The 14,449-nt window shown below is 36.7% G+C and overlaps 1 protein-coding gene across 7 annotated transcripts in view; it reads right to left on the bottom strand.

Annotated features, from left to right (window-relative positions):
• The window catches only part of LOC110946484 (butyrophilin subfamily 2 member A2-like), a 417,600-nt gene that overhangs the window by 358,409 nt on the left and 44,742 nt on the right, over positions 1-14,449 (bottom strand). For 2 of the 7 annotated variants that reach the window (XM_051943916.1, XM_051943915.1), the window contains one exon: positions 8,108-8,449. The exons of the other annotated variants lie outside the window; for them this stretch is intronic. In XM_051943916.1, the coding sequence (XP_051799876.1) occupies positions 8,108-8,348 (241 nt within the window). In that variant the 5' untranslated portion in view covers positions 8,349-8,449. The remainder of the gene's footprint in view (positions 1-8,107; positions 8,450-14,449) is intronic. 7 annotated transcript variants of the gene reach the window in all.

Raw genomic sequence — 14,449 nt, 5'->3', positions numbered from 1 at the left:
TCTCCTAGATTGAGGCTGTAAACATGTTTATGAACTCTCTGTTCCTAATATGAGACAGACAGACGCCTGCCAAGGAAGACATGTGAGTGAGAGACAACTGCTGTAAAGAAAACATGACTATATTACTGTCCATTAATGAACAAAGATGTCACTATACTTGGACTGTAACCTACATTTGACATTCCTCCAACTCCATATAAAGCCAAGGCCAGAGAGACTCCTCAGAAGTGATGCTGCCGCTGCTCTCATCACTGTGTTACTCTCTATCATTTCTCCTGATATCAGTAAACCTTATTCTCAGCATCAGCATCTGAGTCTCAGAGAGTCTCTGAGTCTGTCTCCTGATTCTTCTCTCCACATCACACAATTCCTTAACAATTAGATAAAAATACAAAATGGACATTTGAAAACAAGTTTTAGAAAATAAAACAAAAATGATAAAAGAGTTGAATTTTATATTTTAAAAAAACAAAGGCTCACTTTGATGAATGCAGAAATAAAAATGATGTTTCTCATGTTTATTCACATTACAGCAGTCTGAAGATCTCTCCATTGTTGCTGATGAGCTTCATCTGCAGTTCGTCTTCAGGACTCCAGTTCATGTCTGACCGCACCAGATCAACATCATCAGAATGTTCTCTGGACCAGCGTGGGCGCCGTATCTGTAAATGTAGTAAATAAAACAGTCACAGATTTACAGACAGAATAAAAATGAGAAGTTTTTAAAAGTAAAAATGTAGCAGAAAGTGAAAAGTTCAGACTCACACGGAGAATCTTTCCAGCCTGAAGTTTTAATGACTCATCAAACATCAATGTGTTTGGTTCTCTGTTGTTAATCTGTAGTTCTAACTTCCAGCCTCCCAGTTTTATCTCCTGCAGAAGGAAAATTAGACACCAAAGGTAGAAAAACTAAATCATCTCCAGTGTGTGTTTCATACATGGTGTCCACAAATAAAATGATGACCTCTTTACATGTTGATGTTACAGTTTTTCTCAATTGCTAAAACACTAAACTCTATTGTCTGAACCAAATTCTCAGTTGCCTGAACCCACTTATTGAATCAGTCACTCTTTTGGCTAAACCATAAGCCCTTTCCACCTGTTTAGACACATCTTGTCAACACATTGTCATTGTGATGCACCTGTGTTCCATAATGGTGAGCACTGGTGGCAAAAGTCAAACACAGTTAAAGCTCAGGCGTCACCGGTTGAACACAACAACTCAGAATTGATCACACTTGTGGCTAATGATGTGAGGGTCCATATAAGCCAGAGCACTGGTTTGTGAGGCACTACAATGGACAGAAATCTAAGAAGAGCAGCATGGATACGACATGACAGGGGTTTTTTCTGGTCAGAGAAAATGTGTCCTGTGATGTAGATGAAGTCCTGTGGTCTGACCCAGTACGGAGAAATGATGCTGTGGCAGAGTAATGCTCTTCTTTTCTTTGTACTTCATTTGTATATTTTTGTGCTTTATTTTTATGTACAAGTGCTCCATGTAAATGCACAGGATTTATGTTTTTTTGCTAATTCTTTTTTCTATGTACAAGTGTTACAAATGCCCAGGTATTTAGTTTTACAACATGCATTTAGCCTAAATAACCATTTATTTCTACCGCTTCATGTCCTGAGCATTGTGTTTTCCTTTTTTCTATGTAGTGTTTAGTGACTGCTCAGTATTTAATTTATTGACTTGAGGCATGATTTGACAGCAAAGTTCAGTTTTGAGCACAGATTGAACTGTTTTGAGGTGAAAGTTTGGTTTTGCAAGAAGAGTCAGAGGTTTTGTGAATGTAGGTTGAAAACTGGGTTTTGTGTTCACAGTTCAGGGAAAAGGAGAGCAGCTTTCCAGAAATGTGTCTTAGCAATAGAGGAAAACTGTAATTGTGACAGCAGTGTTGGAACAGTTCAGTTCTGTTCCCAATTCTGCTTCCTAGTGTTCACTTTTTGAAAAATGTGTGCTATGAGTGAAAAAGTGTGTTCAAATGAGCAAAAAACATGTTCAGTCTTTTGCAAAAAGAGTGCAAGAGTTTTGGAAACTGTGTGTAAACCATGAATAGTGTCCAACATTTGGACAGCAGAGTCCTGTTTATGAGAAATGTGTGCAGAGAATGGAAGTTAGTGTCTGATCAATTGAGAAAAACTGTAATGGACCATTTAGAATATCTGTGGATATATTTGATCATCATATTGATATAAAACTTATTGTACATGTTTACACAGTATTCAGAAGGTTCATCTACATGTAAACAACATTACCTCAGAGGAAATGTTCTTGAGACGGATGTAGCGGCCCTGTTCACTGATCTTTTCTACAGTTATGGGTCCTGCCAGCTTCAGCTGAGAAACAACACACAGGTCAGTTATTCAGGTGTGTGGAGGCAGGAAGTCACTCATTGTTTCATGGTTTTGAAAAGCAGTCCAGATTTATTTTTATTCTATTTTTTAACATATTCTGGTGAGAGCAAATGGTTTAAAGTTTTAAATGAAATGTGGAACGAAGTGATTCTGATTAAATCTGGATTTTAAGCTCAGATTTGGATCATTTGACACATGAAGAGTTCAAGGACTGTTGGAAACTGGAAAACTTAAAGGTTCTTTCTGTTTGTTTTTACAGCTTCTGGCTAAAAATGAATTATCTTTTTAATAACATTTATTTCAAACCCACCAGCAGCTTCTGGGGTTCAGAGCTTTAACCTAAACTGAAAAGTGAAGACCTCAAAGTGGGATTCCTCTAAAGGATCTGATACAACAGAAACATTTCCTTAAAAGTCTCATCAATAAAATGAAGACTTTCTCAACTCTTCTCTCACTGGACGATCAAGTTCATGTCATTGAGTCAATGAACTCACAAGATTTAACTGAATTCTTCTTTCTAATTCATTGGAAGATGTGACTAAACTTGTGGTCATTCAAAAGGTTGAGTTCAGATTAAATGTCTCATAGTCTGATAATAAGTCTGATATTTCTATGAACATTAAACCTGCTGCTCAGTAACACATTAACACAGGAGGAATGTGATCACATTAAACTTTGCTGCAGTCAAACTGGACTTCAGTCTCACTTATTAAATGTTTAAATGAGTTTTTATGGATGTTTAAAGTTGTCTTGTTCCCAACAACAAATCAGTTTCATCTGAAAAGAGACAGAAGAGAGATGACAGCAGATAAACCTCCTGGTTCATGTTCTGGAGTTCTGTCTTCAGGTTTACAACAGTCTTCATCCACTTCTGCTTCTCATCCTGGAGCTTCTCTAACTGGAGACAGAATAAAAAGACAGTTTATGTATTGAAGCACAGATACACATGACATGATTTGTGGAAAGATTCCTTCTTCTGATTGGTTGGAGACTCATTAAAAGCATGTTCATGTAACATAGCTGAGTTCTGCTTAAATCTCTGTTTCTGTAGCTTTAGATGGTGACTTCTTCTGTGTGTTTGTCACATTATTTGACTTTCAGACTGATGGATGTTGATGTTTCTTTAGTGGTTTATAGCAGAAAGTAACAGTGAACCAAACTGGACTGTTGAAGTTTATTCTGTGTTCAAGATCATTTAGATTTATGCTCAAATGTAACTCAGTTCATAGACACCAGTCAGTTTCACTGTTAATAGTTTCCATTAATTTGACATTTTGATCTGATTCTGTAGAAAGTTAACGACGTTTCATTAATCTGATAAACAGTGAACTAGTTAACTTTCCTGCTAGAACTTTACATCACAGTGAGTTCAGCAGACATATCAGTCATTGATTGAAAAAGGTTTTGATGGTGACATTCACCTCTTCCTGTTGATTCTTCTCATCGCTCCCAGTAGGGTCAGAGTTGGTATCAAAGTTCATTTCATCCAGCTGCAAATAAACAAACACATGCTCTGTTTCAGTTTCTGATTTGAAAGAAGAATGTTCAACTTAGAAGGAACTGATTTAAAATTTGTTCCATTTTGTCTGAGAACTAGTTGAATTTTTTCACCAAACATGAAAAATAAAATCAGAAATAGAGATCACAGTGGAACTGAAGCTGAATCTGAAAACAGCTGTTTGTTGTCTTGTTCTTCTGGATATTTGAAGTTGTTTTGGTCTCAACAACAGACCAGAATTATATGAAAAGAGAAGAGAGATGAGAGCAGATCAGTGATTTGAGAGAAAACATGAACCTCCTGGATCTTGTTCTGGATCTTATTCTTCAGTTTTCTCTCAGTCTCCATAGACGTCAGCTTCTCATTCATCAAAGTTTTCTTGGTCTCCATCAACTTCTTCAACACAATGACATACTGTAAACAAGAGAGACGAAACAATATATTTATCTTTGCACATCATTACATGACATTAATGTGTGACTTCTGATTGGTTGGAGACTCATTAAAAGCATGTTCATGTAACATAGCTGAGTTCTGCTTAAATCTCTGTTTCTGTAGCTTTAGATGGTGAGTAAGTTCTCCTCTGAACCAGCTGCTTGGAACATTCACTTTATCACCTTATTTTAATTCAGGTAACTCTGTCTCTCAACAATCATGTTCATATTTAACTAAACTACATGTTTGATTATCACTAATATGTTTCTAATCAACATCTTTTCTTTTATTTCTTGTCAACCTGGTAACAGAGAAAATGGAGGAAAGTCTTCAAACATGTTCTGAAAGGTTCATATTTGAACCCAAATCATGGTGTTTTTCTAACTGCAGAGTTCTGGTTGCAGAAATGTAACCAAGCAGTGAATGAAAGTGAAACCAAAGTGTCAGAATAAAGGTTCCACATGGAACATGAATCCTGGTCTCCTGGATGAAAGTCCTGTTTCTGTTTTATGTCTTCTTCAGGAAACTTTGTGTCTCTTTCAAACTCTAAACTTTTCCTACAACGTCACAGTCTGAGAATTCTAGTGAGAAAATAGATTTGTGTGAAAAATAAGAATGTAGTTTAGTGGTATAGGAAGATAATTGTTGCTTTCAGAATGATGGATGTGGATGTTTCTGCAGTGGAAGTGACACCACAATGTTTCCAAACTTTACTTCCTTTTACTGACCTTCACTGACTGATTTATGCTCAAATTTAAAGTCGACATTTAGAAAATCATTGTTTGTGTTCAAACTTTACATCATTTCATTAATTTTATCAACATTACATCATGGTGAGACAGAGTTCAGTGGACATGTCAGTAATTTGATTCAGAAACATCAGGATGGTGAGATTCAAAAGTGAAAACAGACATGAAGAAGTTTCAGATGTGAGAAATGTTCATTGATTTACTGTTTTATAACACTGTGGTTCAGTGACAGAATAAAGGTTGGAGAAGAAGATCCTCAATTGACAGAAAAAAAACAAAAGAGAGAAAACAGTAGAAATCCTGATCTGTAACCTCAACAGAATCTACAGTTCAGTCTCCATCTTGTGTTTTTCATCCAGAAGCTGCTGTTTCTTTACATACAACCATTAACTTCTTTTTACTGCTTCTTTGACTCCTGCTCTTTAGTTACTGACCGTCTGTTCAGATTCACACTCTTTGGTTACAACAAATATGTCGTTATTAAATAGAAACTTGTGAGTTTCTATTTAAAATAAACTTAATTTTATCTCCACTGAAGTTTGCTAAAGCTGTTGTTCTTCTCTGTTTCTGTATTGAACCACTTTCTCTGTTCATTGATAAACTACATCTGGTTTTTCTTCTCCACTGTCCAGATTCTTTACTTGTCTTCCTGTCAGAGCTTGAATACTGACGTCTGATCTGCTTTAGAGACACAAGCCTTCTTCCTTTATTCCATAATTGTTTGTTTACATCAAACTTGACTTCACTTTCTGTCATCTCCTGATCTTGGTGTCTTTCTTCATCCACCAGCAGTCAAACTTCTGTTTCTGTACTTACTTGTTGATTTTTCATTTCCAAAGTCTTCATTTTCCCTTTGAGAAAAATACAATCATCAGTATTTAAATCTAGAAAGAATGATAATCCAGATAGTTGTACAGAATAAAATGAAACCTCTCATATCAGTTTCCATTAAAGCATCAATATTTTGTCATGGTCAAGAGTTTTATTGTTTTGTTGTGTTTTTGTCAGTGTGACTTACTTATTATGTAAAAAAGAAGAACAGCTGCTAGAATTAACAGGATGACGGCAGCAACCAAAGCAACAATGGCCAAGATGTAACTGGACTTGGACACTAAGAAATCACCAGAAATCATAAAACATGAAATAATGAGACATTTCATATAAAGTGAACTGCAGATTTTGTCAAGTTAAATACAAACTACCTGGAACATGAATCCTTATCTGTCTACTCTGGTTGAGGAGAACTTTTTCTGCCAAGCTATATTTGTTTGTCATGTTTCACAAACCAACATATCTTTGTCATGTATTTTAATGCTTCATTTTTGCTTCTTTTCAGTCAACCAATCACACATTAGACCGGGCCAAAAATATGGAGTAAAAGATTTGCATTTTAACCCAAACCATGATTTTTCCCCAAACCCTGATGATTAAACTAAACCAAATTTCCAATCTGTAAAGAATGTCTGGTAAAGTGTGCTGATTTGTAACCTCATAGTTTTTTTTATTTCCTTGACTAAACTGAATCAAAAAGCAAGGCAAAACTGAAAGTTGTAACATGGATTACAATCTTTTTGGTTAAAATCTGGTTGCTCTTTGATGCTTCCATTTTCCCGTATTACATTCTAACTTGGACTTCCTGGTTGCCTTTTCCTCCTTTAACAATACCGGTCAGAAATTACATTGAAAAAATTTAGTTTAGAATATAGCTGAGTTGTAAAGGAATGTAATTTTGAGTAGACTGGGCTGCTTGAAGAAGTATGAGGGGACTAAAGGTCAACAACTAGACCTTCAACATGGAGACTGGGTTTACATCCTATGTGGGACCATTGTTGTTGGATTTTTCTATAATTTTCACTGGTTTGATTAGATCTAGGCACCAAAACTACTCAGGCTCAGGAAAATATCACGTTTAAAACAATAGCTACTTATTAGAGGCTTGAGTTTATGCACCAAAACTGTTTGGTTAGGTTGAGGACATTTTAATGGTTTGGTTTAAATTCCAACTTCTTAGAACATGGTGAAGTTTTTCTTAAATTTCTAGATTACCTGTTTGCTGAATCCTGCTTCATCTAACATATGAACAACAAAGCAATAAAATAAATGAGAAATAGATGCTGGTAGTTAAAGTTTCAAGGCTTCTTAGATAAACTCTGTTAAAGGGACTGCTGGCTTCCTTGAACAGAACTTTCTGATTTTATCAGTTTGGTTTGACAGCTAATGCCATCAAGAGTCCTGGTTGTTTTCAGTTATTGAGGCCTCCAGGCTCCTGGAAACTATTTAGAAATGGTTTTATCCTCTTCTCTGATCTTTACCTCACCATGGTTTGATCAACAACAGAAACTTCCTTCAATTTAAACTACATCCAGTCAGTTCAGTTTGCTACAGTGGACTCCAGTTAAGTTCTAGATTCATCTTAAGGATGATTTAAAAACTGACTGCAATCTGGAGCCACAACAAAGAGTCTGAATGATTTAGTAAATGAGAGACTTTAGTATTTAAAACTGTAAAATATTTGCCCCAAAACAGTAACAATGTGTTTACAGTGAGTGTAGATTGATGATAAAAAGAACAAATGTACCACTTTATGAATCTATAAACTACATATGCAGAGAATCTAATCTGAAGGAGATCTGAATTAATTATATCAAAATTCACAAAAACCTATTTTGTCATTGACAAATAGCACATGTGAGCCTTCTGGTGCTATAAAGTAGCTTTAGATTGTAAAATGTTGCTGCTGTGATGCCTTTGTTCTGTTTTCCTGCAGAGGAGGAGTTTCTGAGGTTTCAGTTTTGCTTTAACTTTATCAGAACAATGGAAACCACCTCCACAGAGATGATGACATGGAAAACAACTAACCTGAGAAGCAACTGCAAGAATGTGGATCAACCAGTTAACTGACTGTAAAATCTCTCACTCTGTCTGACCTGCACTCATAAACAAACCCTAAAACTGGAGCACTGACTCATTCCTACAGTCTTTGTTCTGATCATACAGAGAAATATGTTTAGAAAACCTGACAAACCTCAATTATCTGAGTCTTGAACTTTCAGTATTAACTCACCAACAACCAGTTCAACAGTAGATCCTCCACCCAGTGTAGGAATGAAGCATCTGTATTTTCCCTTATCAGACAGTTTCACTTTGGAGATTTTCAGTGAAACGTCTCCAAACTCCAGTTTACTAAATAACAATGACGTTCTTCCTTTATAATCAGGATGTTTTGAACTTTCCAGTTCCTCTTTATCCCACCACACATAGACATATGAAGGGTCTAGGTCTTCTCTGGACCACTCTATGGACATGTCTGAAGCATCAACGGCAGGTTCCAGCTGACATGACAAAAGAACGTCATCACCCTCTATTGCCAGGACCGGCTGAGACGGACCGACCACCTGGGAAAGACCTGGAGAAAAGCAGGTTGGGATTTTACAGTTTTTAAAGGGAGGAAACAAATGACTACTCGTGGCCTTTTTGTTGAGGGAACATATTTTAGAACGTTCTTCTATAAGATGTTACTGAGCAGCTTCCATATTTAATCATCTTTATATTTAAATGTACATTTTGATGGTGTGTGTCGGTTACCTGAACAGTTTTGTGTTAGAAGAAGGAAAACTAAAGCTGTGAAGGAACTGAGCTGAGTCCATGGTTTAGATGAAGAATCATGAAGTTCTGAAAACTGAAATAAATCACATGTTAAATGTACTGAGGAACATACTGATTGGAAACATCATTGTACATCTGAGCAACATAAGTCATCCACCAATCAGATTCTAGATCATCAAAGATCTCCAACATCTGGATCAGATAAAACACTTTAAGTTTCCAGATCTTGAAGACACTAATTATTGTAGAATCAGAGTTTATGACCGATGATCTCACATTTAAATTACCTTATTTTTATTCTTATTTAAGACTGATCAATGCTCTTAAAGGTGTGTTCTGTAATATCAGAATGTAAGTTTGCAGTTTGTAAAACAGAGTACTTTTGAGCTGGTTATCTTTTAGAACCATCAATATTCCTAAAGAACATTCACTTAAATGCAAAAAATTGAAGGGAAATGTCACTTCTACTGAAACATATGTAGAGATTGTACATATTTTGTGTCTTTTCTACATTTTTTTTAAGGTTTTAGGTCATTTTTTGCCTTAATAAATGAAATAAACATGTCTGTTTAAGACAGTATTTCAAGACAACATTGCATGAAATTCCATGAAAAAAACCAAAAAGCATCATGATAACTAGATGACAGATAGTTCCAGTACAGTGAAATAGACTTTCAAACAGCTACACTTAGGAATTCATTTTTAGTTGGGGATTTGCCAGTTTTATTTATTTTTCAGAAAACGCTCAAGAAATTTGAATAAAATTTACATCAAAAACAGCAGATGGACCTTTTTCAGCTTTATTTCACAGGCTAAGTGAGAGAGTGACAGGAAACAGGGGAGAAGACATGCAGGAAAGGGCCATGAGTGGGAATCGAACCCGGGGCCGCTGCGTCGGAGACCAGCTCCTATATGTGGTTCACCTGCTTAACCCACTGAGCTATACAGGTGCCTGCAGATAGACCTTTTGATCACAGAAAACATTTCTTTTTATGGAGAAGCTAACTGTACACCATATTTTTTCCCATTAATTTATATTACAATTCATAGTTTGCGATCAGAGGAGTTCTTGTTTTCTTCATTTTGTCTTAATCTTTCATCAATCATTAGTTTTTCACAGGTTAAACATCAGTGGTGGTTCTCGACAAATTTTACAGGGAGGGCCAAGGTGGGACCAGTGTTTAATCACAGGAACACATTAAAACATGACAATAATGATATTTAAGCACTGAAAACTTTATGTTATGTACTTTGAACTACAATCAAACAAAATTTATTTGACCAAAAAAATGCATCAACTGAAACAATGAGGTTATCAGGACCAGTGACCAGTGTAACGCTGCTCCTCTGACCTAACCCTAACCCTAACCCTAACCCTGACTCCAGAACATCATGTCAGAGTCCTGCTGAAGGCTGTAAACCCACACAAAGCAGCAGGACCAGATGGAGTACTGGACAATGTGCTGAAGGTCTGTGATGACCAACTGACAGAAGTCCTGATGAGGATCTTCAACACCTCCCAGAAACAGACTTACTGTCCCATCCTGCCTGAAAGCAGCCACCATCGTCCCTGTCCCCAAAATAACCACCATCAGCTGCCTAAACCACTACAGACCAGTGGTACTAACATCTGTGGTTATGAAGTGCTTTCAGAGGCTCGTCCTTCTCCACCTCAGGTCCTGCCTCATTCCAAACTTGGACCAGCACCAGTTTGTTCATCAAGCAAACAGGTCAACAGCTGATACCATCACCACCGCCTTCCACACCACCGTAGGCCACTGAGAGAAACTGGGCAACTATGTCAGGATGCTTTTTGTGGATTTCAGTTCAACATTTATTATCATCCTGCTGGACATTCTTGTTAAACATCTAACTGACCACAACTTCCAACCCCTCATTTCTGACTGGATTAAGAACATCCTGAAGGGAGACCAGACATTTACAAACGTGATTTCATTGTCGGAGGGGAAACTGCAGTAACACGGTCATGTGCTGTATCAAATCACTTTACGAAGTGAAATCATTCTGCTAACTTGTGCGTGTTTAAAAAGCAGCTCCTCCTTTCTCTAAAATCTGTATGAAACCAGAACCAGATGTCCAGGAGGCAGACAGCACCGACACACAGCTACAGTCTGGGTGAGGCTCTGATTCATATCTGCGTAGAGCCTCTTTACTTTCGATTTCAGATCTAGCACTGATCACCGTTATAAAGTGATCCGTTTATGAATCATTTAGTGATATTTGGACAGAAACACTGGTCCATGTTGGCCCCCATGTAGAACCACCACAGTTTAACAATTTAACAGTGAATATTCAGTTTACAGCAGTGAAACTTTACATATTAGCTACAAAAACTTGTCTTTTGCATCCTGTACACTTTCTAAACACTGTTTAACAACTTGTATATCTAAAAAAAAGTGATGCTTTCCCTTTGATTAAAGCTATAAAAAGCTTTGCAGCAAGATTTAATTTAAAGTCAAACATAGCCGACCTACCTGTGTCATGGCTGCAACTGTTTCCTCGTCTGTGAAACCAGTCAGACGATGTTTTTCTAACTTGGATCCACCCTCTTCATGACATGACTTGTCTTACTGTCAGATCAACAGGTTAGATCAGGTGAGGAATGAACTTATAAAAACAGAAACTCCAACAGGGTTCAATGTAATCTATGAAAGAACCTAAATTAATGATTCTTGTGTTTCAATGATTCCATCAGAGAAAGTTCAGAGTTATAGGAGTCATTGTAAACTAAAGACTGTCATGATATTTACGATCTTTACAAGTGGATATCAGCTTATCAACTTTTGTTCACGACTGTATGAAGTTGTGTCTCGTTAACTGTTACCATGACAACAAAATGTTACTTGTATTACATAGCCAACTCTTGCAGTTGGGTCATTCCAGGTGAAATGACCAGATATTCCTTGGGGGTGTTGCTGCACCATCTTCAAATTAGTCCTAAATTTGTATGCCATTAGATAGTCACAAAAGTACTTTCTATGCAAAATTGTACGCCTGTAGATCAAATAGTTTCTGAGTTGTGGGGGTCTGAAATTTTCAGAATTTGGGCTATAAAAAGCCTTGCCAGCGTTTTTTGCATCTTTAAGTGGTTATTTCTCAGCCTCTAGACATACCAGAGAGCTGTGAGTTGGTAAACAAGGCCTCTGTATGTAGCTAGTGCCCCACAAACATCCCCAGGTGTTTCCCTACACTCTGCAGGCCATGGAGGCTTGCTAAAAATGCTTAAAATAATTAAGAGATTAAAATTAAGAGTTTGCTAAGTTATCACACAAGTTTGTGTAGAATGGAACCCAGGGGTGTTAGAACACTTCTGTGCAGTATTTGTAGTACTTTTAAGGTCCAAAACCCCACTCGTGAGTAGGTATCTCTTAATTTGTAGCATTTTTAGCAAGCCCCCATGGCCTGCAGAGTATAGGGAAACACCTGGGGATGTTTGTGGGGCACTAGCTACATGCAGAGGCCTTGTTTACCAACTCACAGCTCTCTGGTATGTCTAGAGGCTGAAAAATAACCACTTAAAGATGAAAAAAAAAAATGCTGGCGAGGCTTTTTATAGCCCAAATTCTGAAAATTTCAGACCCCCACAACTCAGAAACTTTGTGCTACAGGCATACAATTTTGCATAGAAAGTACTTTTGTGACTATCTAATGGCATACAAATTTAGGACTAATTTGAAGATGGTGGGGCAACCACCATCTGGTGAAACCACACGGAATGACCCAGTTGCTGGAAGTACTGCTTTTCATTCAAAATTAACTTTGACATTTATCAAAGTCCAAAGCACTTTTATTTTTGCACCCATCACATTTTTATTTACTGTGGCTCACTTTTACTGCAATATGAAATCCTGCACTTATGTGGAAACAGCACAACATGAAGAAGTAGAGGGAACCTGGAAATGACTTCTATGCAGTTTGAGACAGTTATGCCACAAACACACCTTCTCATTCAATGTTTTTTCTTTATTTTTGCTATTTTCTAGAATGTAGATACAAACTGAAGACATCAAAACTATTAAAGAAGATATATGGAATTATGTAGCAAACAAATAATTGTGAAATAATTCTAAATATGTCATATATTTTAGATTCTTCAAAGTAGCCACCTTTGGCTTTGATTACAGCTTTGCTCTTGGCATTTCCTCAATGAGCTTCATGAGGTAGTCACCTGAAATGGTTTTCAGTTCACCAAAATTCAGGGAATTTTGCTGGATTGTGTTTGATTTTTTTTGGAAATGTTCTTAAAGAAAATATTAGAAACTTCACTGACATATATATATATATATATATATATATATATATATATATATATATATATATATATATATATATATATGTATATGAATAAGAGATAACAGCTTACATTTGCAATTAAATGTTTTGATCTCAAAATATCTAAGTATTTACATTTATATCTGTAATGGCTGAACTGAAAAGATTACCTGGCCTCTGGACCTAAATATTAAGATAACTAAAATTGCAGGCTACATTTGTAGGATACCTTTTTCAGTGGTTTTTTTTTTCAGATCAAATATTCTCTATCAATAGCGCATATTTTGACATTGACAATAAAGTAGACCACACGAAAATCGGTTGAGAAATGAGCAAATTATGATTTATTTTCAATGTACATGCATTGCTTTGAATGGGAACTTTGCCCCCTCCAAGATGGCCGCCACGTAGGCACGTGGATTAGCCGGCTGCTACAGCGCGCTGATGTATCTACTCTTCATATCTATGATAGCACACTGTCAGTAACTGTCAGTAGAATATCTGCTAATACTAAGTTCAGACTGTAGATGGCAGTATTTGACAGTATTTATGCATGTCAATTTGTTCATCAATCTATTACCTTTTTCCATTCATGCTGACAAAGCTTTTTGTGACTCTGAATGTAAATATTCCACTTTTTTTCTGAATTGTTGTTTTTCTGCAACAGCTTTCAGATTTCATGGAGTCGCTGCAGTTTGCTGTAAAAGTCGACGGTTCTAAATAACAATATTTTTATGATTTGAATGCAGTTAAAATAAAAACACAATTTTGTTGTGGAGACTATTTCCATTTTCTGTCTATTTAATATGCTATTATGCCCAATTAATATGATCAGCAGTACTTTTTGGGAGGTTGATTTTATTGCAATTTCACTAAACGGAGAACAACTGAAAAACCAAAGTAAGCTGCTGGATAGAAGGTAGGAATGCTGTTGAAGCCACATAAGCTATATTTTGATGTATAAATGTGGAGTAAATGGGAAAAAAAATAATCAATGAAGCATGAATGAAAACGGTGTTTTTGAGGAGGGAGGTTTCTGCCAGGTGAAGTTTCTCTGTGATTTGATTGGAGCAGGTGTTTGGTGATTGCTTTGCTCCAATCAGAAGCGTGGCCTAATGAGTGGCTCACCTGGATCAGCGGCCAACTGGAACAAATGTACAAAAGCATTTCTGAAAGCATTTGGGGTGAGAAATAATCTGTGCAGCTGAATCTGTCCTGGTTTTAGTTCACCGACGGTTCGTTTAGATGTTTGAGGAAAGTTTTGTGCGGTGGATCTCCGTACATTGTATCAAATTTGCGTAAAATAGAAGTCGAGTCTACTTAATGCAAATGAGCTGTGGCCCACTCCTGGAAACACACCACATGTTGCACGCTGGTCCGGTGGTGGTGTGTTTTGTTTACAAGCTGTTTTTCTGAAGCAGCTGCTGTTAAACTCCGAACAAATGAACATCTTCAGGAGAATTTGATCTTTTCTGTTTATTTTCTTCTACTTCAAACTTTGACCTCA

The sequence above is a fragment of the Acanthochromis polyacanthus genome, chromosome 23 (genome assembly GCF_021347895.1).
Source record: "Acanthochromis polyacanthus isolate Apoly-LR-REF ecotype Palm Island chromosome 23, KAUST_Apoly_ChrSc, whole genome shotgun sequence".
In the NCBI taxonomy this organism is placed as follows: Eukaryota; Metazoa; Chordata; class Actinopteri; family Pomacentridae; genus Acanthochromis; species Acanthochromis polyacanthus.
This window is presented reverse-complemented; position numbering and strand designations above follow the sequence as displayed.